General features: G+C 42.8%; 1 protein-coding gene and 1 non-coding gene across 4 annotated transcripts; one reads left to right on the top strand and one right to left on the bottom strand.

The window, feature by feature from the left end:
- The first annotated feature begins 18 nt into the window (after nt 1-18).
- On the top strand, nt 19-24,439 carry ZNF449 (zinc finger protein 449). Of its 3 annotated transcripts, none has more exons than XM_022554222.3 (5): nt 19-4,552; nt 6,781-7,230; nt 8,928-9,132; nt 21,205-21,318; nt 21,511-24,439. In XM_022554222.3, exons 2-5 carry the CDS (start codon nt 6,877-6,879, stop codon nt 22,395-22,397), a joined length of 1,560 nt encoding a protein of 519 aa, XP_022409930.1. In that variant the 5' UTR covers nt 19-4,552; nt 6,781-6,876; the 3' UTR covers nt 22,398-24,439. The 3 variants fall into 3 exon arrangements, with proteins under 3 accessions (XP_022409930.1, XP_089760193.1, XP_030617686.1); XM_089904067.1 differs by having other exon boundaries at nt 21,205-21,379; nt 21,511-21,599; XM_030761826.2 differs by lacking the exon at nt 19-4,552 and having other exon boundaries at nt 5,657-7,230.
- On the bottom strand, nt 2,353-2,650 carry LOC149744173 (signal recognition particle RNA). Its single transcript, XR_016391444.1, has one exon.
- Nucleotides 24,440-26,253: the final 1,814 nt, after the last annotated feature.

The raw sequence follows: 26,253 nt of genomic DNA, 5'->3' as shown, positions 1-26,253 counted from the left end.
AATTTTGGAAAATGAAAAAAAAATGTAGAGGACTTCCCTGGTGGCACAGTGGTTGAGAATCCGCCTGCCAATGCAGGGGACACGGGTTCGAGCCCTGGTCCAGGAAGATCCCACATCTGTGGAGCAGCTAAGCCCGTGCACCACAACTACTGAGCCTGAGCTCTAGAGCCCGCGAGGCACAACTACTGAGCACGCGTGCCACAACTTCTGAAGCCCGTGCACCTAGAGCCCGTGCTCCACAATAAGAGAAGCCACCGCAATGAGAAGTCCGTGCACCGCAATGAAGAGTAGCCCCCGCTCGCTGCAACTAGAGAAAGCCCGTGTGCAGCAACGAAGATCCAACACAGCCATAAATCAATAAATAATTGTAGAATAACAAACTCCTCCCTTGTTTCACCTGTTAAAATAAAAGGTGCCTGTCACTCCTTTTCATTTGATATGTTGTTATGTCGATACAGTTTTCCTGGGTTACACTGGAGAGGGGATTCTATTCCTCCTAACAGTCTATGCAGGGGCTCTCAGACACAGCGGAGATGGTGAGATCACACTGCATGTCAGATTTCTTCCATCTTAAATCTGAAAAAAAATGTAATAGTTATGTAGTTCTAGGTCACTCAAGGAAGACATCCACTGCGAAGCAAGCACACTGCTTCTCTGCTGGCCCTGAAACTGCCCTCTCCGACCCCAAGAGACACTCTACTGCTGGGAGGCACCGGCCACAAAGAGCCCAGGCCCAGGAAACATTCCCCATTGCCCACTGGCGGGGGCTCCTGCCTCCAGAAGCATCCCTTTCTCGGAGGCAGCAGGTGGAATCCCTTCCCCCGCCTAGAATCCCAAGGTGGCCCGGCCTGGGGAAGCTCCTTCCATTTCCCCAGGCAGCATCCCCAGCAGCCTGCGGTAAACCAAGCAAACCGAAACAGCACCGCAGAGGCTTGGAAATTCATGCTGTCCTCCCAAGCACAGCCCACGGCAGGAGGCCAGGGCCTGCTCGCCAAACCTCAACAGGGGGACTGCAAGCTAGAGCAGCGGTCCCCAACCTTCTTGGCTCCAGGGTCCGGTTTCCATGGAAGACAATTTTCCCACGGACGGGGGAGCGGGGGTGGTCCAGGCGGTAATGGGAGCCGTGGGAAGCCGCAAAGCTTCGCTCCCTCGCCCGCCCCTCACCTCCTGCTGTGCGGCCCGGTTCGTAACAGGCCTCCGACCAGGATCGGTCCTCGGCCTGGGGTTTGGGGACCCCTGTGCTACAGTACCCAGCTCCAACAGAACCCAGTGTCTCCTGACACGACACCAAAATGTCCAAGACAGAATGGAAGATCATCCTTCATACAAAGAACCAGGAAATTCACAGCCTGAATGAGAAAAGACAATCAAGTGACACTAACTCCAAAGTGAATTAGGTGTCAGAATGATCTGACCATGATTGTAAAGCATCGACCATAAAAATAATTCAGCAAACAAATGTTCACACGGGCTTACTTCTAATAGCCAAAAGCTGGAAACCACCCCCAGGTCCTTCAGTGGGTGACTGGTTCAACAAACTGTGGTACATCCATACCATGGGATGCTACCCAGCAATAAAAAGGAACAAATAATTGTTACACAGAAGGATGTGGATAAATCTCCAGTGAATTATGCTGAGTGGGACAAAAAAAGCCAATCTCAAAAGGTTACAGACTATATGATTTCATTTATAAAACATTCTTGAAATGACAAACTTCTAGAAAAGGAGAACAGATTCATGGTTGCCAGGGGTGAGGGGTCTGGGAATGGGCAGGAGAGGAGTGGATGGGAAGGACAAGATGTGGGTGCGTCTACAAAGGGGCAGCAGGAGGGCCCCTTCCAGTGATGAACTGTTCTGTATCCAGACTGTATTCATGTCAATATCCTGGTTGTGCCTTGTGCTATAGTTTTGCAAGATGTTACCTACCACTGGGGAAAGGAGGGAGAGGGGAAAGGAGACCTCTCTATTTCTTTCAACTGCCTTCCACTCTACAATAATGTCAAGATTAAAAGTTTAATTTAAAAGAGGGACTCTACTAAGAGATACTCCCCAGCCCCCTTCCAGAAAAACCCCAAACCACCATTTCTGAGGTCTTTCTCTCCGCACTGAGGAACCTTGACTTCAGAAACTCTTTCTTGTTAGCATCCATGCTCCACCCTCCCGGTGTCAGTGAGGCCATTCCACAGCCGTGACTGCTGACCCTAATATGCAGCTAACAGATTTGGCCACGCGGCTGTGGGATTTTGGTTCCCTGACCAGGGATCGAACCCAGGCTCTCGGCAGTGAGAGCGCAGAGTCCTAACCACTGGACTGCCAGGGAACTCGACGGCTAAGAGTTTTGTTTGTTTGTCAGGGCGGGGGTCTTGCTCTGTTGCCCAGGCTGAAGGGCAGTGGCTAGTCACAGGCGCCATGTGGCTACTGATCAGCAGGGCAGTTTTGACCTGCTCCATTTCAGACCTGGGCCTGTTCACCCCTCCATAGGAAAGCTGGTGGTCCCCCGCTTCCTGGAGGTTCCCAGATTGAAGCTGAACTTAGTGCAGACACGCGATCACAGAGCGCCCTACAGCCCGGAAGTCCAGGGCTCAAGCGGTTCTCCCGCCTCAACCACCGGAGTAGCTGGGACCACCGGCGTGTGCCGCCGCACCCGGCCAGCTCACAGTTTTAAGCACTGACTACGTGCCAGCAGTGTGATCAAAATGTACGCGCTGCTCTCCCTTTAATCCTCAAAACAATACCAGAAGCCATTTTACCAAAGGGGAAACTGAGGCGCAAAGAGGAAAGTAACTTGTCCCAAGCCACGGAGCCAGTGCGCAGAGGGCAGAGCCAAGATTCGAACCCCTGTGATCCAAGCTGACACTGGCTATTGCAGCAGTGACCTGCCTCCCTGTGGAAACAGGCCCTCTTCACTGTTCCCTCTGTGCGCTTGGGGGGAAATCTGGAGGATGGAAGTTCCAGACTAAACTACAAAGTCACTTGCCCGTGTAGTTCTACTCAGGGCAATCAAGAGACTCCGGGTGGGGAAGTACGACACCGTGATGTCCCAGTCGCGGCCACCAAACCGCACATAAAACATCTCTGTCTCACTCACCTATTCCCCCCCCTCCGTCTCGCAACCTCTGTCTGCATGCATTTTAAAAGACTCACAGCTTCTTGGCAAGCTGTGCGGGTGCAGCTTCTGCACGCTGTTGTGGATCTCCTGGGACAGGATAGTCGGCAGCTGCTCCAACACCAGCAGCGCCAGGACCTGCTTCATGGTGCACATCTCAAGCCAAAGCCACCCAGCCGTGGCAAAGCTCCAGAAGCCGCCTGAGGGTTTCTGGGGGACCAGCGGCAGAACACATAGAAGCGCAGATGACATGCTTCCAAGCTGGGCCTCGCATGGCTCCAGGCGCAGAAACTACTCTGCTATCACAATGAGGACTACTTTTTACTCCTGGGAGTTGGGGTCAAACGCAGACCATCTTGGTCCGGAAACCAGCTGCGACAGCTGGCGAAGGCGCCTGGCGCCTCACCCAACAATACACGGAATCCGCAGGAGTCGGCGTACCCCTGGGGCCACCCAGTCCATGAGCCCAACTCCAGCCCAGGCGGAGCAGATTCAAGTGCCTTGGCCTCTGTAGGCTCGCGACAGCGGGGCGCCTGCCCCAGGTCTCGCTTCCACCAGAGCCTCTGGGAGGCACAATCGCAGGCAGCTCTTTCTTCTCTGTCTTGGACCAACACTAAACTTTGGCGTCCAGAGACACACACACTCACAAACTAGCTCGGGACGAATGTGAGGACTACATCTCCAGAATGACATCATCGCCTCTGGCCTGGCCACAACTCACGGCTGACCACCCAGAAGGGAAAATTTGACTCCAGGGGCGGGACCTGCGGACGACCAATTGGAAGACAAGAGGAGGGGCCATTTGGGCTAACCTAAAGACCCAAGAGCCCTCTGGTGGCGGCCGAAAGCAGAGAGGAATGCACGGGGTAGTTTCGTCGAAGCTCGGTTCTTTACGAGAAGAAAATACAAAGGTAGCTAGGCCACTGTGACCCGGGAGCGGAAGATCAGAGTCATTATCCCCAGAAAAGTTTATTGAAATGCAAATTCTCGAGTTCATGCGAGATCCAATGAGTATGGGTGTCGGGGTAGAGCGCAGAAATCTGAATTTTTAAGATTCTCGCAAAAAAATTCTTCCTAAAAAGAGAGGTTTGAGAATCACTGATACAGTCATAACAGATTTAAGGATGTCCCCAGTCGCTCCGGTTACTCTAGGGCTGACGGGAGAGAAGCCCTCACTAGGATCTAGAACTGGAGCACGCCCCACCCAGTCCCCGGGAATCTAGAGTCGCTTAAGACCGGAAATGGGATCGCTTCCAAAAGCGGCCTCAGGCCGAGGGGAGACCAAGGAAACTCCCAGCCTCTCCCGCGTCAGCATCCTTAGGGGCCGAGATCTTTAGGCGAGTGGCGTGTAGCCTGCCGGGGGTTGTAGTCCGCAGCCTGGCCGCGCGCCTGCGCCCTGGGCAGCTGCCCCCGGTGAGCCTGGGAGAGCCGTGGGCGCTGAGGCGGTGAGTCCCGGAGCGGTCAGAGGGCGTGGCCGTCCCTGGGGCGCGGGCGCGGGGAGCGGGGCTCCCTTCCCGCTCGGGCTGCGCTAACCGGCCGCTTCCAGCCCCGGTCCGGGTGCGGGCACGGGAAGGAGCGACGGGCGGCGGGCCCCTGTCCGGCCCGGATCCCCGCCGCCGCTCCCTGCGACCCGGCCGGGCCTTCCCGGGCTTCTCCTGGGCGGGGAGCGCCCCTCCGGGCGGCGGGACATCCTCCCCGGGGAGCTCGCTCGGGCCGCGCCGCGGCCCCCCGATTTTAAGCCGGCTTTTAGGCTTGTCCCCCTATCCTTTCCCCGAGTGCCCTCTCTTTATACCCTTCTTCATCCACGGGCCCTGTGGGCCGGCTTCATTCAGGAGGCTTTGAGGAGAAGCCATCAGCCCCGGGGTGGAGTGAAGTTTTCATCCGGAAGGGCCGACGGGGAGAAAGGCGGAGGGTCAAGTCCCTGGTCGGCGTGGTGGAAGGTTGGGGACCGTCCGCGGAGGGCTGCCCAGCTGTGAGGCTGGAGCGCATTCAAGGCGGGTCCATAGCACAAACCAGCACGGTCCCTGGATGCCCTCCAGCGACGGTTAGGTGCCTTGGCGGGGTGGGGTGGGAGGAAATAGGAGCTTCCTAGGAAATGAGCTTTCCTGAGCGCTTCCTCTGTGCCAGGCACACTGCTGTTCCTTTCCCTGCGCTGGGATCCGCCTCAGGAACTTCTATGAAAGAGATGCCGTGATTATCTCGTGTTAGCGACAGAAGCCCTGGGCGTCAGGGACTCAGAGCTAGCATGTTATCACGAGATGGGTCTGCCGCTGAAGCCCAGGCTGCCATCAAGATAACGGTGCTATGGGGGCAGTGCCCATCTGGCATGACTGGGTGGGATCATGAGCATATTTTTCCTTGTCCCACCACTCCAAGGAAGAGGACAGGTACATGAGGCATCCTGGCAAATGCAGACAGAGTGCAGCCACAGCACACGGGGCGGTGGGGGGAGTGGGCACCGGTGCTGAGACCTGTGGGGACATGTACGTGACAGCCTCTGTGACCTCAGAGGCTGCACTCAGAGAACATGTGGATGTTTGGGACGTGAGCAGTGCGGGAGTCTGTAGATTCCAACCTCCTCCCCACTTCCCTCTGACGTTTACTGTGTGACTTGGGACAAAGTTATTCCGTCCTCCTCAGGTTCACCTCAGTCCCCTCATCTGTATTCAGGGCACAGTACTAGAACCCACCTCCTAACGTTGGGTGAGGGCTAAATGAACCGATGCGTGTGGGAGGCTTAGAACAGTAGCTGGCACAAGGCGTGATGAATGTGACAGATGTTCTTGGTTATTAATGTAGAACTGATTCCTGCTGGCCTGCCCTGTTGCCATGTGTTTTGCTCATGAGAAAGTCACTTAGAATACTGTTTCAGGATGAGGGTCACAGTGATGTTGCCTGAACTATGCATAACCTCCAGTGGAGAGGAATGAGGGACTGATTGGTGGTTTGCTGTCTTTGCAAGGCATGGCCCTAGCTGGGACTATTTTATTTTTACTGAGGTGTAGTTAATTTACAATGTTGTATTAGTTTCAAATATACAGCAAAGTGGTTCAGATATATATGTATTGGGTCAGCCAAAAAGTTTGTTCGGTTTTAAGTGAAAATAAAGGACACATTTTTCATTTTCACGAGAAACCTTATGGAACAACGTATTCACTAACCAAACGAACTTTTTGGCCAACCCAATATGTACATATATGTGTGTGTGTGTATATATATATATATATATATATATATATATGTTCTTTTTCAGATTCTTTTTCCATTATAGGTTATTATAAGATATTGAGTATAGTTCCCTGTGCTGTACAGTAGGTCCTTGTTGTCTACTTATTTTATATATAGTAGTGTGTATCTGTTAATCCCAAACTCCTAATTTATCTCTCCCCCGACCCACATGGGACTATCGAATACCATATTGGATAGCACAGTTCTAGAGAATCCGTGGATGGTCTTGAAGATTTTGTAAACTTTTTGAAATTGAATGCAGAATTTGCTGTGTAGTGTATCTTTCTGGAAATTGTCCATGACTTTCATCAGATTCTCAAAATCCCCCAAAAGATTATGATCTGCTTCTTTAGGGCTTTGGAGAAAAGTAAACAAGTTAAGGGAGGTTAGTCTGCCCTCTGGTAACCACTGCTGTTTCTCCTTCCTCATTTTGTCCCGTCCTCAGCTTGTAGGTGGCTCTGCCCGGAGGATAACACAAAGAAAGAAATTGGAATCTGCCGCTTCGGGACCCAGATAAATTGTACAGTGCTGGAAGTTGGCGATGGCTGTGGCCCTGGGTTGTGCAATCCAGGCCTCCTTGAATCAGGGCTCGGTGTTTCAAGAGTATGATACCGACTGTGAGGTCTTCCGCCAGCGCTTCCGGCAGTTCCAGTACAAAGAAGCATCTGGGCCTCATGAAGCTTTCAACAAACTCTGGGAGCTCTGCTGTCAATGGCTGAAGCCAAAGATGCGTTCTAAGGAGCAAATCTTGGAGCTGCTGGTGTTGGAGCAATTCCTAACGATTCTGCCCACAGAGATAGAGACCTGGGTGAGGGAACATTGCCCGGAGAACAGAGAAAGAGTTGTGTCACTGATAGAAGACTTACAGAGAGAACTTGAGATACCAGAGCAGCAGGTGAGAAAAGAGGTTGGGATCTTGGGAATTAGACCAAAAGAAGTAGCAGAGGCAGCTGGGACCAGATCAGACATTCTGTCTGGTGCCTCAGGATTTCCCTGCAGGGCTTTCCATTTTTTCCTTCTGCTGGAATTGGCATATGTTTCAGTGATTCTCAACTATTAAACCCAACTCCACTTCTATAACAGATATTTGGTAATGTCCCCTTTACTGTGCTAAAATGAAATTTATAGATAATATAACCTCCTTATATACACCGAATTAGAAAAAAAATCAATATAATAAGTGCTCTATGGGCCAAATATTGGACAAAGCCTGTTTTTATACAACCCATGAGCTAGTAATGGTTATTACCTTTTTGAAGAGTGGTTTAAAAAAAAAGAAGAGGCAACAGACCAATACTACCCACAAAGCCTAGAATATTTACTGTCTGTCTCTTTACAAGAAAATTTTGCCAACCCTGAGTCAAGTAGAGTCTAGAAGGAATATAAAGGAAAAGGAATGTGATTTCTTATGAATTAATAAGCATGTGAGCGTGCACATATTTGGACTTGACTGCACCAAAACTTCAGGAGGTTGTCATTTGCTTGAATCTATGCACAGATACATTGGGAAGGCGACAGGCAGAACTTCTGACTGATGTGATACAGCTCAAACACTGTGAGCGGTGTTGCTGTTGGTCATATTATTTCTCAAAGTGGCAAACAACTCTTGGTCAGTCCAAACAATAAGTAGTATAGTCTTCATTTGATTTCCAAAGTAATGCTTTCCTAGAGCATTCAAGTCATGCTAAAATATGCAAAAATATTTTGTGTTTATATGACCAACAGGGTGAGGTCCTTGAAAGGTTCTTTTTACCTACATGAATGTTTGAGGGAACATTCCTAAATTGTTTGGGAGGTGGAACAACTCTGCCCTGTGAATTGTTGGGTTGGCCAAAGAGTTTGTTCTGGTTTTTCCATAAGACGTTACAGCAAAACCCGAACGAACATTTTGGCCAGCCAAGTACATAGACTCCCACCTCTGGCTCGTTACATTCTGATAGCCACCACCTGCCATCATAGGCAAAATGCCCCATGGGGGCGGTGGCGCTGGCCTCTGTTCAGAACCATCCAGTGAAAGCCATAGCTGAGCACGGACAGAATCTTTGGGAGAAGAAAGTGTTTGTTGGTGGGCATTAGGGGCACTTCTGCCTGGTGTGTTGATGGGGTCAACTCTCCTTGGAGTCATCCAAGGGTCCCTGTCCCCCTAGGATAGAATGAATTTATGGTTTCCCTTCCTTTCTCCATCTTCTCGGTTTAGCTTACCACATAGATTTTATCTTTGTATGGTCTAGTCGCGCACCACCCAGAACAGTAGCCACTAGCCAGGGGTGGCTCTGGGGCACTTGCAATGTGGCTAGTCCAAATCGAGATGTGCTGTAAGTGTAACATGCACAGCACATTCCAAAAACTTAGTGTGAAACAAAAGTCGGTGTAATATCTCGTAACAATTGTTTATATTGATTACATTCTGAAATTATGATATTTTAGATATTTTGGGTTAAATACTGTGTGTTATTAAGATCAACTTTACCTATTTCATTTTTTGTTTCATATGGCTGCTGGTACATTTAAAAGGACATGGGTGGCTTGCATTATATTGCTACTGGGCAGGGCTGGTCTGGACTTCAGTGACGGTTCTGGCATTTCCCCCAGCTCGATAGGCAGGAAATGCTCTTGGAAGAACTGGCACCAGTGGGAATGGCACACATACCGCCAAACATCCACCTGGAGTCACCCCCACTCCAAGTAATGGGACCTGCCCCGGAGGTCCCAGTGGCAGAGGCGTGGATCCCACAGGCAGGGCCGCAGGAGCTGAGCTTCGGTGCTGCTGGGGAAGGCCAGCCCTTTCTGGACCCTGGTAAGGCAAGGGTTTTATTTCCTTTCTTTGGTTTCCATTTTGAGAGCTCAAGAGCTCTCCAGGGTTGAGGTTGCTTAGAATACCGATAACCTGATGGAAACAGGCCACTCTGATCAAGAGTAGAAGGAGGAGGGACTTCCCTGGCTGTCCAGTGGTTAAGACTTTGCCTTCCAAATGCAGGGAGTGTGGGTTTGATCCCTGGTCAGGGAGCTAAGATCCAAATGCAGGGAGTGTGGGTTCGATCCCTGGTCAGGGAGCTAAGATTTCACTGGCCCCGTGGACAAAAACACCAAAACATAAAACAGAAGCAACATTGTAACAAATTCAGTAAAGACTTTAAAAATGGTCCACATCAAAAAAATCAAAAAATAAAAAAAGAGCAGAAGGAGGAAATATCTCTCTGAGAATAGCTGGGTACAAAGCACCTTCAATCGAATGGGATTGAAAACCCCTTAAGCTAATGACCCTGCTCAGGAAGCGTATTTTTCTCTTTTCAATTTTTTTTATTGTGGTAAAATACCCACGACCTAAGATTTGCCACCTTAACCATTTTTATGTGTACAGTTCAGTGGTATTGAATACATTTATAATTTTGTGGAGCCATTACCAATATCCATCTCCATAACTATTTTCATCTTGTAAAACTGAAACTCTAGATCCATTTAAACAATAACTCCCCATTTTTACATTCCACCACTGCCCCCAACCCCCGGCAACCACCATTCACCTTTCTGGCTTATTTCACTTAGCGTAATGTCCTCAGGGTTCAGAATTTCCATCCTTTTAATGGCTGAATAGTAATCCTTTGTATGTATATATCACATTTAGCTTATCCATTTTCCATAAACGTATACTTGGGTTGCTTCTACATCTTAGCTATTGTGAATAATGCTTCTGTGAACATGGGTGTAAAAATATCTGTTTGAGACCCTGCTTTTACTTCTTTTGGGTATATAACCAGAAGTGAAATTGCTGGATCATACGGCATTTCTAGTTTTAATTTTTTGAGGTACTTCCATTCTGTTTTCCACAGAGACTGTACCATTTTATGTTCCCACCAACTGTGCACAAGGTTTCCAATTTCTCCACATCTTCACCAACACCTGTTTTGTTTTTTTTTTTGATAGTAGCATTCCTAATGGGTGTGAGGTGGTATCTCATTGTAGTTTTGACTTGCATTTTCCAAATGATTAGTGATATTGAGCATCTTTTCATGTGCTTATTGACCATTTGTAAATCTTCCTTGGAGAATGTCTAATCAGGTCCTTTGCACATTTTTGATTTTTTTTTTGGTGTTGTTGAATTTTAGAGTTCTCTATATATGCTGGATATCCATCCTTTATCAGGTATATGATTTGCAAATATTTTCCTCATTCAGTGGGTTGCCACCCTGGGGTCTCTAGTACACAAGACAAAAAATCAGTCCCAGGCACCTTGGAGCTTCAGCTCCTATGGATGATTCAGATATGAAAATAGGATGGTTAAATGATGTATTGGAGGGAGTAGGATGTTATGGGAGCTCATAGGATTGCCACCTAACCAGCTTTTTGGCAGAGAGGGAAGGCATCCCTGAGGAAGGGGGATCTGGGTAGACACCTACAAGATGAATTGCAGTAAGCCTGCTGAGTGGTGGAAGTGGGGAGGTGAGAGGGCTTTGGACAGAATGGGCAGCCTATGCAAAGGCTCAGAGGGGTAGAGAGCATGGCATATCTGAAGACTTCCTGCTGCAGTGTGAGGGCGCAGAGGAGAAGCAGAGGAGCCAGAGTTCCACTGAAGAGGCTGGAGAGAGAAGCAGGGTCCTGGATCTTGAAGAACTTTGTCAGCCTTGTTGAGAAGATATACTTTATTACCAGGACAGTGGGGAACCACTGGATGTTCTTAAGTAAGGCAGGGATATACACAGATTTGCATTTAGAAGGTCACTCTGGCTACAATAAGAGAGGGAAGACTGGAAACAGCTATCCTGCAATCATCCACCTTAGAGAGCATGATTTTCTGGTCTAAGATTGTGTCGGTGGTGGTAGAGAGAAAAAGACCAATTTGAAAGATAGGTAGGAAATAGAAATTATGGGACTTGGTGATTGACTGGGTGTTGGATGAAGAAGAAAAAGAGGTTAAGGATGGTATCCAGGATTCTGGCCAATGAACTGGGAAGATTGATAATATTATTCACTGACACAGGGAACAGAAGAGAGGATCAGATTTGGTGGGTCAATGTGAGTTTAGATTTGACCATGTTGACCATGTGGAGTTTGAGGTGTTTGTGGGTCTCTAGATATTTTAAAATAAAGGTGACAAAAAAGAAAAACCGACAACTACATATGTATGTATATTATGGTCAAAGCAGAACTATATAATATTGTCATTTACGTTCCAATCTTTACATTACCTATAGTCTATAGTCTGTTTAAAAGTTCTAAAAAATCTGTAATTTTGTATGTATGCCAGCAACAAGTAGTGAAACTTAGCTAGAAATATTTAATGATAAATGTTTTTGCACATGCACTCTCATTCCCCATGTTAATTTGCTCCTCTTAGCAACAGTCCCAGGTACAAAGATCACAGGTGATGCAGAACAGCAATGTTGCTCTTGATTGTAATACTTTACTCTTTAAAGCACGGGAATGTCCAGTGTGTTCAACAAGGAAGAGATAGAATGAATTAAACAAGTAAAATATACCAATTTGGAGGAGAGGAAACTACCCCTTTTTCATCACTGTTAAAGTGATATATTATGCTTTGCAAAATGATGCAAGACTTATTGTTCTATAATTTAAAGGTTGCTTATACTTTTACTGGGTTTTTTTTAAATGAAAACATCTTCGGTATATTACATGAAGCACATCATATTGTAGGCTGAGTGAGTGAAAAGCACAGGATGCTGGCAGAATAGAAGAAATTTCAAAGTAATGGAAGAGGTCAGTTGATTTTATATTAAAGTTTGGAATGTATTCCCTGTTAGCAAAACATTAAGTTGTTGGGTATATATAAAATGGAAAAAATTATATGTATATACACACATATATTCACCTAATGATATTCATTTAATGTGAATACAGAGGGGGGTGGGAAGAGAGAATAAGAGAGAAAGAGGGAAAAGAACTTAAGTAGAAAATATAAAGAGATCTAAGAAATACATAAGCTTTAAAAAATCCCTTATTTAAAAAAAAATCCCTTATTTGAATTCAAGCCAGACACGCCAGATGTTAAGAGATAGGCAAAAATATTAGAATGTCTGCAATAAGAAAGAAAAGATGTGCTGGTCCTAAAAATATAAAGTATACCATGCTTATCTTTGAAAGTCTGGAGTTCAAAATTAGTACACCAAATTTGGAACAATTTTCATTTGCCGAAGCCTCAGGTTTTTAAAATTTAAGTGCATGAGCTTACACTAGGAAATTGTATACAAAATGTCAAAGGTCACATCTTTTTGGTGATGCAGGATATGAGAGATGAAAATTTAAAGTAAAATGTAGGGCAAAAAATGCTGTCTGTAAAGCAACAAAAGAGTCTTGTAACTTAAATTTCTTCAGATTATTCTTATACTAAATGATGTATCATTAGCTAATATCCAGCCCTAACAATAGTAATGATATTTCTTGGTACAGTGGAGACTTTATGACACAATGTTTGATAATGGGGCTTAATGAAGTCATTCCCTGAGCCTGGGATGGGGGGAACATTCATCAATCAAGCACCTTCTTTGTTAACCTCAAGTTGCTTTTTCCCTCTTTGTATTAGATAGCTTTTGCTGAATAACAAATTACCCCCCAAAATTTAGTAGCTTAAAAGAAAAAGCACTTATCACTTCACAGTTTCTGAGAGTCAGGAACTTGGGAGTGGTTGACAGGGTGTTTCTGGCTCAGAGCTGCTCATGTAGTTGCTGTCAAGATGTCAGCAGGGGCTGGCAGGAGACCTCAGTTCCCTGCTAAGCAATCTTCTCCATAGGCTGCCTGAGTGTCCTCACAACACAGCAGCAGATTTCCCCCAGAGCAAACGAATCAAGAGAAAGCAAGGAGGATGCCACAATGTTTTTGATGAACTAGTCACACACCATCACTTCTACCATATTCTATTCATTAGAAGAAAGTCACTAAATCCAACCCACACTTAAGGGGAAGAAAATTAAACTCCACCACTTGAAGGGAAAAATATCAAAGAATTTGGAGCTATATTTTAAAACAAGTATGCACCTATGCTTCCCTGTCCCTACTAGCCTTTTACTTTATACTTCAGTTTTTTTAGGTCAGAAAGTAGTTTTTAAATTGAAGTGTAGTTGATTTACAATATTGTGTTAGTTTCAGGTGTACAACATAGTGAATCAGTATTTTTATAGACTATACTCCATTTAAAGTTATTATAAAATATTGGCTGTATTCCCTGTGCTGTACATTATATCCTTGTATCTTTTTTTTTCTTTTTCTGCAGTCAATTTTTCTTGAGTAAATTTCTTCAGTTAATTAGGTCAAATAAAATATACCCATGATGAGTCTCTTGGCTATAACCATGAGGTGAGTTTAACATCCTGGACAACACATTATCATCACTTGGAAACTAAGGTCTAAGGTTCTAGACTATAGTCTAAAAGACAGAAGCAATGGTTGAATTTAAGGTAATAGGCTTTGGTTTCTATTTGTAGGACCCTCTTATTTTATACCAACTGAATAGCAATTGATGTTTCTTCTATTGCTGTAAAACCACTCATCCAATGGTAATAGCAGCTACACAGACTAGTCTGCATTGAGGGTGAAGAGAAGAGCCCCCTGACAGAAGTAGAAATTAGAGCCTGCTTTCTGACTGCCATTCAACATTGATTCAAAGCCCTGGAGCCAAGCTGTAAAATATACAGTGAGCATCCTTGTGTATATGCAGGTGTCAATAGGCTAAATTTCTAGAAGTGGGGTTGATTGGTTAATGGGTATTTAAAACTTTAATAGATATTGTCAAATTGTCCTCCAAAATTGTTGTACCAATTTATTCTCCCATCACAGCATATGAGAGTGCCAAATTCTCCTTGCCTTCACTTATTCTGTATCATCAAAGTGTTTGATCTTTGCTGTGTAAAAGTCATAACTGTTATCACCATGTTAGCAAATAGAAGGAGGGCTGATATCTGTGAAAACCTTTTCAATAAGCGTCCAATTCATTCAGCATCTGTGATGGTATACTATGGAGTGTGTAAGAGTAGAGGACAGGAACTAACATCAGAAGGGTGGAAGATGGGTCAAGGAATGGTCAGTAGCCTCCGCTGACATGGGTCATGAGCATAGGTTGGGAAATGCAAACTGGTTATAGTGTCAGGAGCAGGGCTCTGAGAGTCCAGGAAGTGGAGGCTGAGTGCACCAGAGGCACAAGGATCTGAATGTTATGTAGGATGTAGGACGACAAGGTGAGTGGGGGGCGAGGTTGGTAGATAATTAAGAAGTTCATCCAAGAAGAAGCTCAAGTATGAGCACATGTTCTCTGTATCCAGAGATGGTGTAAGGTGCAAAGTTAGGTTATTGAGATTTTTCTTCCTTTCTAATATAGGCATTCATAGCTATAAATTTCCCTCTAAGCACTGGTTTTACAGTCCTAAGTTTTCATTTTCATTTCATTTCCATTCACCTCAAAATACTTCTAATTTCCCTTTTGATTTCTTCTTTGACTGATTGGTTACTTAGGAGTATGTTGTTCAATTTTGAAATATTTGTGAAGTTCCCAGTTTTCTTTCTGTTATTTATTTATAATTTCATTCCATTTTGGTGGGAGAATATACTTTGTAATTGTGATCCTTTAACATTTTTTATAAATTTTTATTCATTTATTTATTTTTATCTTGGGGCTGCATTGGGTCTTTGCTGCGCGCGGGCTTTCTCTAGTTGTGGCAAGCGGGGGCAACTCTTCATTGTGGTGTGCGGACTTACTGCGGTGGTTTCTCTTGTTGTGGCGCATGGGCTCTAGGTGCATGGGCTTCAGTAGTTGTGGCACGTGGGCTTCAGTAGTGGTGGCACGCAGGCTCAGTAGTTGTGGCGCACGGGCTTAGTTGCTCTGCAGCATGTGCGGTCTTCCCGGACCAGGGCTCGAACCCGTGTCCCCTGCACTGGCAGGCGGATTCTTAACCACTGCGCCACCAAAGAAGTCCCCTTTAACATTTTTGAACATTTGTTTTACGGTATAGTATCTCAACTGTCCTGTAGAATTTTCTCTGTGCACTTGAGAAGCATGTATATTCTGCTGTTGTTGGTTGGAGTGTTCTATAAATGTCTGTGATGTTTAGTTGGTTTATGGTAATTTTTAAGTCTTCTGTTGTTGATCATCTGCCTAAATTTCCTATCCAATAGTGCAAGGAGATATTGAAGTCTCCAACTATTACTATTCAATTGCCTATTTCTTTTACTATTTCTGTCCATTTTTTCTTCATGTATTTTGGTATTCTCTTATTAAGTGCACGTATGGTTATAATTGTTACATCTTCCTGATGGATTGATTCTTTTATCATTATAAAATGATTCTATTTATCTCTAATAACTTTTTTGTTTTAATGTCTATTTTGTATGATATTAATATAGTCATTCTAGCTGTCTTGTGGTTACTACTTGCATGATATATCTTTTTCCATTCTTTTACACTCAATCTATTTGTATCTTTGAATCTGAAATGTGTTTCCTTAGACAGCATATAGTTGGATTTTTAAAAATCCAGTCTGACAATCTCTGCCTTTTGATCGAGTTGTTTAATTCATACCATTTAACCTTATTTTTGATATGGTTGGATTTATATCTGCTATTTCACTTTTTGTTTTTGTATGTGTCTCATATCTGTTTTGCTCCTCTATCCCTCACTTACTGCTTTCTTTGACACTAAGTAAATATTTTCAATGTAAAATTTATGTACTTTAATGGATTTTCACTATTGTTAAAGTTATTTCCTTAGTGGTTACTCTAGGATTTATTATGTACATCTTAACTTATCATAATCAGCTTTGGATTTATACTAACAATGTCAGTGAGCTATAGAAATATTTCTCCTATGTAACTCTATTCCCTTTTTCCCCTTTTGGGCTGTTACTGTCATACATATTATATCAAAAATGTTACAAACTCAACAATATCTTGTTATAGTTATTACTTTATATAATTTTAAGACTTTTAAAGGAGCTGGGAGAAGAAAGGAAAACAAGTATATGTTATAGCTTTTGTTATATTAACATTATTTATCATTTCTGATTTTCTTCATTTTTCCTGTGGATTCAAGTTACTAACTGAAGTCATTTCTTTAGCCCAGTGCAGCTTTCTCCTACCCACTTCATTTGTGCTGTTATTGGCAAATAGGATACATTTCTATATGTTATTTGCCCAACAATATACTACATAAATACTGTTTTACATAATTGCTTTTAAAATCTTTTAAGACAAGAAACAGAAATTTGTATTTGTACTATCTTTTATAATTAAATAATTACCCTTACTTGTGCCCTTTGTTTTTCCATGTAGATTCAGGTACTGTTTGGGATCACTTGCTTTCAGACTAAGGAACTTCCTTTAGTGTTTCATGTTAGGCAAGTCTGCTACCAATGAATTCTCATCAGTTTTTGTTTATCAGAAATGTTATTTCATATTCATTTTCGAAAGATAGCATTTCTGGATATAAGATTCTTGGTTGACAGTTTTTATTTTTCTTTGAACACTTTGAATCTATTATCCCACTGTCTTCTGGCCTCTGTTGTTTCTGATGAGAGCTCAGCTTTTAATCTTGCTAGGGTTCCCTTGTAAGTGGCAAGTCATTTTTCATTTGCTGTCTTTCAAGGTTTTTTCTTCTTATTTGGCTTTTAGGATTTTTACTCTGATATGTCTGTTTGTAGATCTCTTTGTAGTTACTGTACATGGAATTTATTGAGCTTCCTAGGTGTGTATATTGATATTTTTAAATATATTTGGGGAGTTTGGGGCCATTATTTCTTCAAATATTTTTTCGGCTCCTTTCTCTCACTCCTCTCCTTCTGGTTCTCTCATTATATATCTGTTGGTGCACTTAATGGTGCCCCACTTTTCTCTGAGACTCCATTCATGTTTCTTCATTCTTTTCTGCCTCTGTTCTTTTCATAGCATAACCTCTATTGATCTGTCTTCGAGTTCAGCAATTCTTCTGACAGTTCAGATGTACTCTTGAGCCACTGTAGTGAATTTTTCATTTCGGTCATTGTACTTTTCAACTCCAGAATTACCACTTGATTCTGTTGTCAGACCCAAGTTTTTGTGCCTGGCACACAGTGAGGCCAAACAAACAGAAGTGTCGGAGTTTGGAGGAAGGAAAGGTTTATTGCAGGGCCAAGCAAGGAGAACAGATGGCTCATACCTAAAAGACCTGAACTCCCTGATGGGTTTCAGGGAAGAGTTTTTAAAGGCAGCATTCGGAGTGAGGGCTGCAGGGTGCATGACTTTCTTCTGATTGGTTGATAGTGAGGTAGCAGAGTGATGTTTCAGGAATCTCAGTCATCAAGTTTCTGACCAGTCTGGGGTCTCAGAAGGTAGTTACCATCCTCCACCTGGGTGGGGAACCTTAGCTCCTGCAGAACAACTCAAAGATATGTATCAGATTATTTTATACACACACACACACACACACACACACACACACACACACACACGTATATCTCCCTCCCTTGAGGAGGAACTAGGACTCTGTTTACTGAACTATTGTTTCTTGACTGCTTTTCCTTTGTTTCTGCATTCCCTCACTTCCCTAATTAGTAACCGCTTGAATTTGCTCTTTGGAAGTCAGGGAAGGCCTAGGAGACTAAAGCCTTTTTCTACAAACAAGAAATGGAGGGCACAGAGAGTCCTGCTTGGTTCCAATCCCCCCTTTGCATTGATACTCCTCAATCCTGAGGGGAGCAGGTGCCAGACAAGAAAGGGAATAAAATTTTGGATAGAGGGGTTAATCATAAACTCAGCAGAGGAACTCAGTTTTAGGGGGACTCAATTTCAATTATTTTTTTTAATAATTTCTATTTATCAATATTTTTTAAATTTAATTATTTATTTATCTTTGGGCTGCGTTGAGTCTTCATTGCTGCGCACGGGCTTTCTCTAGTTGTAGCGAGCAGGGCCTACTCTGTTGCGGTGTGCAGGCTTCTCATTGCACTGGCTTCTCGTTGTGGAGCATGGGCTCTAGGCGCACAGGCTTCAGTAGTTGTGACACGCAGGCTCAGTAGTTGTGGCTCACGGGCTCTAGAGCACAGGCTCAGTAGTTGTGGCGCACGGGCTTAGTTGCTCCACAGCATGTGGGATCTTCCTGGACCAGGGCTTGAACCCGTGTCCCCTGTATTAGCAGGTGGATTCTTAACTACTGCGCCACCAGGGAAGTCCCTGTTTATCAATATTCTCTATTTGATGTGATGTAATGCCATCATAATTTACTGTACTTCTTTAATCATGGTTTCCTTTAGTCCTTGAAACATATTCATAATGCCTACTTTGAAGTCTGTTAAATTAGATAGCTAGTCAATTTCATAGGCAGATTCTGTTGCCTGCTCTTTTTTTTTTTTTTCAGTGTAGGGGTCATACTTTCCTGTTCACATACATGTCTTGTTTTTTGTTGGAAACTGGACATTTTAGATTACATACTGTAGCAACTGTGTGTCCTTCTTCCCACTCTCCAGAGTTTATTTATTTGTTTGGTGAGTGGCTGGATTATTTTAGTGAACTCTAGTTCACCCTGCAATATTAAGCATTTGATATTGCCCTCGTGGAGCACAGCCTTGGGTGTGCGCATAGTCACCCTGGAATGACAGTAGTTTTTGCAGGGCTTTCTTTGGCTGCCTCTTGCCGTGACCAGCCCCAGCTATTAATTGTCAGCTAATTGCTCTATTGCGTTCAACAATGCCCTGGAGCATAAATTGCTCTGTAGACTAATTCAATCAAATTCAGACACCTTAGATGGGCTAGTTCCTGAGGTCAGTTTTTGAGATTTGTTCTGATCCCAGGAGGGCTCCTCCCAGCTGTCTCTTTCCCCAGTTCTCTTCTGCAAACTAGTCAGCCTACAGTTTAGTGTGTATATGCAATAAATCTATCACTCTTTCCAATTGCCTTTCATTACAGCCTCCACTCTTTTTGAGAGTATCCTTAGGCTTGAACGTCTCCTCTCTCTCTTGGAAATGAAGTCAGTTTCTTTGAGAAGACTTTAGGAGCTACCTCTTTTAAGGCCTGCTTGTCCTCTCAGGCCAAATCTCAGATGCATTGCTCTGGAGCTGGAGGTGGGGACAATAATGTGCTTATCCCTGAGTCACATTGCCACTTTAGGAGCTGAGCACTAAGTCTGAGCCTCAGGTCTCCTTGACTTGCCTTTCCAGGCAAGAAACCACTGCCTTACAATCACAGTTGCCTTACAAAACCACAACTGCCTTGCAAGGGCAATCAGGGCCCTAGTATTCTCAGCAATACTACACCCAAGGTAGATAGATCCTCTATCCCACCAGTGGAGACTGGGTAGATGAAAGGAGCCCTCACCTCTCAGCCACAGTGGCCTGGAATTTAGACTCAACTGTAGATAGCTAAGGGTAGGGTGACAAATGCTGGGGTCCTGCCCCTCCCAGGAAGATATCCCTCTGAATGGGAGCTGGGGGAAAGAGTGCCCCAGGCTCTTGGCTATGCCAGTCTGTAGTGGAGCTGCGAGAGGGACCAAAGAGAACAGTTTTGGTTTAAATGTGTAAGACTCTTGCTGTTCTCTGTACATTTTAGCAGATTTTTTAAAATATTGGGCTGGCCAAGAAGTTTGTTCAGGTTCTTCTAGAACATCTTATGGAAAAACCCGAACGAACTTTTTGGCCAACCCAATAGATGTTTCCTAATTTTCTAGACCTTGAACGTTTCTTTGTTATTTTTAGTAATTTTCACCAGTTTCACTAGGAAATAGGTCTGCAGAGCTCCTCATGGTATCGTGTTGGAAGTCTGTCTCCCTCCCTGCATTTAGATTATAAATTAGTGTTTCACACCTAGGACTTTGCTACTCTCTGTGCTTATTTCAAGTTTCAGTTTGCTCCTACTTTTATGTAATTGCAGCTTTCCTTTGATCTATGACCTCCATTTTTATTTGACCTCGGTCTCATTACCCTCTCATCCTATTCTTAGCTTTGAAACCCAAACAAAAACAATATAGTGAATTTAAAAAGAATTTTATTTGCAACGCATTTTTGCTTCTTAATCTTAAAAGGTCCTTTTTTCCATGAAAATATAAAATAAGGTATTTTAGTCCACTTCCTCTGTTTTGACATGTTTTAAATTTTAAAGTTTCATCAAATTAACTTGCTGATATTATTTTAATGATGCTAATATTTAAACATCATGCCGCATTTTGATCTCAGATGAGCCACTTGCAACCCAAACTTGATGGCGGACCGGTTAACTTGGCCAGAGCAGAGGAAGGCGAGGAAGGGGCATGGAGAGAGGATGGGAGTCAGAGTGGCTCTCCTCAGTGAGGAGGGGGTGGTAGGACACAGCAGAGCACTGAATGTAGAAACTTCTCTGGTTGTCCTTAGCTTGACAGTGAGAAACACCCTTTGATGGTTACTTGGGTTAATTTCAAGAGGATCCACTTCTAGTCTTCAGCTGAAGCAAGCATAAAGACTGCTTTTCTGGTTGCTAACCCAGTCCGTTTCCATTATAATTTGAAAATCTCAACTGAAATTATTCCAGGAAGCAGTTGTATAACTTCTGGCTTTACCTCTCTCTCCTTACGTAGTACTCAACGTCAGCATTTCTCAGTTTTAATGTGCCAAAACTTTATGAAGATTTACTTCATATTTTGGCTCTAACCTAAATAAATCTATTATCAAAATAGATACAGTAGCAGTTTATTGTATTGATTTCTGCACAGAATTGATTTACTCTCTTTCCATAGGTTAGAAGAGAATAGCCTTGTTTTGTTCTTGTCTTAAAGAAAAATAAGACTCTTGCAAGAGATTCCAGATGACATAATAGTAGTTGAGGAGGACGTAGATATTAAGGGCCATATGTCCAAGATATCAGCCTCAACTCTGGAAAAATCTTTGGTGACCTAAACTATTATGCTTCTCATCTTTCTTCTGGCCAGGATATCCAATACCAAAACTCGACGTGAGCTTTCCATTGGAGCATAGAGAAGAGGCATGGGTGAAGGAACTACAAGATTCCAAAGAAATTAAGCAATTACTCGATTCCAAGTTAGGTAAGTAATCATTCGTTGATAACACAGAAGAAAGAAAAGAAAAAACTCAACTTTGAACAAGGTAAAGAGTTTTGGATTCTATTGTACTTAAGAATGTCTCTATTTCTACCAGTGGTTTAATATAACTCATTTTCCTTCATGTTCTTTTCAATGTGGGACACAGTGACATCTGCATTCTGTTTCTTCTCTCAGGTTTTGAGATCGGGATAGAAAATGAAGAAGCTACTTCAGAAAAACAGAAAAAAATGGAGAATATGTATCCATTTATTGTTACTTTAGAGGGGAATGCTCTTCATGGCCCCATTTTGCAAAAAGACTATGTACAGTTAGAAAATCAATGGGAAACCCCCCCAGAGGATTTACAGAGAGATTTAACAAAACTTGTAGAGCATCAGAACCCCTCAGCAGGAGAGAAACCTGAGAGCTCCAACTTGGAAGAACCCCTCAACGCTAGACCCCATAAGAAAAAGAGTCCAGGAGACAAACCTCACCGATGTTCTCAGTGTGGGAAATGTTTTGCTCGGAAGTCACAGCTTACGGGGCACCAGAGAATTCATTCAGGAGAGGAACCTCATAAGTGCCCTGAATGTGGAAAAAGATTCCTTCGTAGTTCAGACCTTTACAGACACCAACGACTTCATACCGGGGAGAGACCCTATGAATGCACGGTGTGTAAAAAGCGATTCACTCGGCGGTCACACCTTATAGGGCACCAGAGAACCCACTCTGAAGAAGAAACATATAAATGCCTTGAGTGTGGGAAAAGCTTTTGTCATGGATCAAGTCTTAAAAGACATCTGAAAACTCATTCAGGTGAGAAACCTCATAGATGTCATAATTGTGGGAAAAGTTTTAGTAGGCTGACAGCTCTTACTTTGCACCAGAGAACTCACACTGAAGAGAGACCATTTAAATGTAATTACTGTGGGAAAAGCTTTAGACAGAGACCAAGCCTTGTTATTCATTTAAGAATTCATACAGGGGAGAAGCCATACAAGTGTAGTCATTGTTCTAAAAGCTTCAGACAGAGAGCAGGCCTTATTATGCACCAAGTCACTCACTTTAGAGGTCTTCTTTAAGGATTGTTAAAGGAAACAAGTCCTACAGAGATTGACAGTAACTCAAAAAACAAAATCTTAAACCTGCAGCATCCTGTTTGTCTTGGAAGAATTTTTTTGTTTGAGCTTATAAGAACAGCTTTTTTTTTCTACTTTAAAAACCCTTCTTCCAAGTCATATGAATTCTAGAGTATCTATCTACTCTTGCAGTTTTCCTAGATTTGATTTATTCTGTCTCTACAACTTTTATTTTTTTATTACATTGAAAAATTTTGTGAACCAAGCCAACCGTATCATAGATGTAAGCATAAAAATAATGGCAATCCTTTTCAGGGTAGGGTCAACATAATGGATAATCATATTTGTCTGACATATCTATTATAGCAACACTATAATTATTCTGCTGTCATTATTAAAGGTGATTATATTAGTTTAAAGCTTTATATGTGTCCCAAGTGGCAAGAAAGGAGACAGTGTATTTTATGAAATAATGAAAATGTGTTAGGAACACATGGATGAAGACGATTTCATTTGCCTGGTATGAACTGGGTTCTTTCCATTGAAAATTTTATTTTTGAGGAAATTAGAATTTTAATTTTTACTTTTGAATTTTGCAAAGGTGGCTAGTCTGCTTAGCTGCAGCCGGGGGTGGTGCCGCTTAGAGCTGAGTATTGATTTGATGATTTATTTTGTTCCCAGAATAAGTCAGCTCTTTGTGGAAGAACCCATTTGACAGTTGAAGCTATACAAGTGGAATCTAATTTAATTTAGATTGACTGAGGAACCAGTGTCCATTGCTTTTCACTCTCCTTTGCTATCCAGCTATGTATCTCTCAGTGCTTTTAAATTTTACCCATCCTTTAATTCAGTGTCTCCCTAAGTGTGTGTCATAGAACACCTAGTTATACAAGATAGTCTGCAAATAAGTTTGGGAATCACTTCCTGCTGTTTCTGCTTTGTAGATTCACAGCGCACATCAGCATATAAGAATTCTGAGAGGTCCTCTGGTAAAGGCGGAAAAAGCACCTCTTTTGGCTCAGTGTTTTACAATCCTGTTTGAGCCCAGAACCCTTTTTCATGTATACCCAGTAATGACCCGCAAAGCTAGTATTCTGCAAATATGCTTTGGAACACACTGCCTTTAACAGATATTTCTATAGCTATCTGTATAGTCTGATTGTTCCCAAGCCTAGTTATCTCCAGTTGTCTCAAGGGTGTTATGAAAAACTCTTTAAACTTATATGTTTTTTATGTAACACACACACACATTATTTAAGGAGGTGAAGGTCACTAATTCAGATATTTATACGTTGCTCAGTGATTCACAGCCTCTTTGAATTTTACTTATAATCTCACACACACACATTGCTACTTATATAAATGTTCTCATATAATAGTGGTAATGACTCAAGTTCCTGTAGCAAGGGAAGAACTCTCTTTGTCAGTTAAAGCTGTTAATACATGAAAATATTCATTCAGCCTAGTTCCTTGTAAAATACAAGAAATAGGACATTCAAGTATTTCCCCTTTATGAGGATACCAGTCATCCTTTCCTTAAACTAGAATTATGGAAAGTATATTTTTTTCTATTCCATTGAAGTTCTTGGAAGTGATATTTAATAGAAGCATTTTGGGGGTATCTACTATGTGCCTAACTAGTCCTGTTCTAGGCTTAATGAAAACTAGTAAAGAAATTAATTCATAAAGAGTTTATAATATCTTTAGTTAAACAAGAGTTGGGAAACAAATGGAGAGCAATGCAAGAGAGCTTGTAGTTAAGTGCCAAATCATATCAAGTGCTAGAGCCAGGATGTGTCTTTCATTTTTGTCATCTAGGCCCCAGTATGATGCTGCTATAAGTTTGGGGTTAAAATTGAGATCCCAGTAGCAATAAACATGGAACATGGGAGGAGTCTGAATGTAGAGGTGAATAATACCGAATGTAATGGCTTCTCTTTTCTCTCTTGTGGAATTGCATTCAAACCAGGACAGTGCCTTAGAATGGATGTGCCCAACTGCTCTGTATCTATGCAATATTTTAATAAAGTGGAAATGTATGTGCCCTTCCTGCTTCAATCACATTAACTAATTGTTTGAACAACTTAGAGATGCTTCCCTGAGCAGTGGCAACAAGCACCACGATGGACTCCTGACCCCAACCTCAGTTGGAATCACTTTACTCCCTGCAACCATGGTGCTGGGTTTATGTACCAGTTTTAGCATTTAATACAATCAATTTAGCTAGTAGTGTTAGTTGCAATCATAATATGAGCTGTATCATCTATATCATAAACACACATGACTGGATTTTACAGGGTAGAGAACATCTATTATTCATTTCTTTGTCATAGAGCCTTGTATATAATAAGCACTAATAAATATTTGTGGCATTGAATCAAGAATTATGTGAAATAGTCCTTGGAAACATATCATAGTTAAAACATTGTGTGGATGTGCCTAATTATACTTCTGAGCATTTCAAAAAGATAAGGGCAAAATATAGTACGTACCTCCTAAGTATTACGAATAGCAAAACGCAGTACCCACCTCATAAGTACTACGGAGATTAAATGAAATATATTTTTTTCAGGCCTCACACAGTGTACACTTTCAATAAATATCCAGCATATCGTATCTTAAGTATTTGTTGTTTAATGATAAAAGCATTTAAGGCTATGGATTTTCCTCTAAATATGTCTTTAGTCACATTCCATACTTTTTATATATAATGCTTCTATTAGCCAGGATTCTCCAGAGAAACAGGTAGGATGGGTAGGTGGATATATATATATATATATATATATATATATATATATATATATACACACACATACATATACATATGTGTATGTATTTATATATATATATAAAACTCGATTTATTATAGAACTTCACTCATACAGTTATGAAGATTGATACATCCCATAATCTGCCGTCTGCAAGCTGGGGGACCAGGAAAGCTGGTGGTGTAATTCAGTCCAGGTCCGAAGATGTAAGAACCAGGGGAGCCAATGGTTTAGCTCCCAGTCCAAGTCCAAAAGCCTGAGAATGGAGGATGGGAGGAGAGCTGCAGGTGTAGGTCCCTGAGTCTAAAAGCCAGAGATAGATAACTAATGAGAACCTACTGTATAGCACAGGGAACTCTACTCAGTGCTCTGTGGTGACCTAAATGGGAAGGAAATCCAAAAAAGAGGGGATATATGTATACGTATAGCTGATTCACTTTGCTGTACAGCAGAAACTAACACAACATTGTAAAGCAACCATACTCCAATAAAAATTTAAAAAATAAATAAAAGCCAGAGAACCAGGAGCTCCAATGTTCAAGGGCAGGAAAAGGTGGACATCCCAGCTGAAGAAGAGAGCGAGGGAATTCGCCCTTCCTCTGCCTTTTTGTTCTATTCAGGCTCTCAACAGATGGGGTGATGCCCACCCACATCGGTGAGGGCGGAACTCTTTACTCAGTCACGGAATGAATGCACATCTCTTCTGAAAACACTCTCACAGACATGCCCAGAAATAATGTTTTACCAGCTATCTGGGAATCCTTTAGCCCAGTCAAGTTGGCACATATAATTAACCGTCACAATGTTATTATTGATGACTTCAAAATTATTTATTATCACAGTTTTCATTATAATTCCTCTTTGACCCAAGAACTGTACAATATTGCCATTTTCCTCTTAATTTTTGGTTCTCCTGCCCTGTGATCAGAAAATGAGGTTCACTCTATTTCTACATTTAAAGTTCATTTAGGTTTTTTAAAAAGACACATATTTGGGGCGTCCCTGGTGGCGCAGTGGTTGAGAGTCTGCCTGCGGATGCAGGGGACACGGGTTCGTGTCCTGGTCCGGGAAGATCCCACATGCCGTGGAGC

This window comes from Delphinapterus leucas, chromosome X, assembly GCF_059928025.1.
Source record: "Delphinapterus leucas isolate spDelLeu-1000000601 "Yukka" chromosome X, BTC_Dleu_Yukka2, whole genome shotgun sequence".
Classification (NCBI taxonomy): domain Eukaryota; kingdom Metazoa; phylum Chordata; class Mammalia; order Artiodactyla; family Monodontidae; genus Delphinapterus; species Delphinapterus leucas.
Note: the sequence above shows the minus strand (reverse complement) of the source record. Positions and strands in the feature narration are given on the sequence as shown.

What these genes read in the sequence shown, in the direction of transcription:
- ZNF449 (XM_022554222.3), top strand. Translation starts at nt 6,877, where the DNA reads ATGGCTGTGGCCCTGGGTTGTGCAATCCAGGCCTCCTTGAATCAGGGC. An exon ending in TTGAGATACCAGAGCAGCAG is followed by an intron (nt 7,231 to 8,927) that starts GTGAGAAAAGAG and finishes CATTTCCCCCAG; the next exon opens with CTCGATAGGCAGGAAATGCT. An exon ending in ATTACTCGATTCCAAGTTAG is followed by an intron (nt 21,319 to 21,510) that starts GTAAGTAATCAT and finishes TTCTTCTCTCAG; the next exon opens with GTTTTGAGATCGGGATAGAA.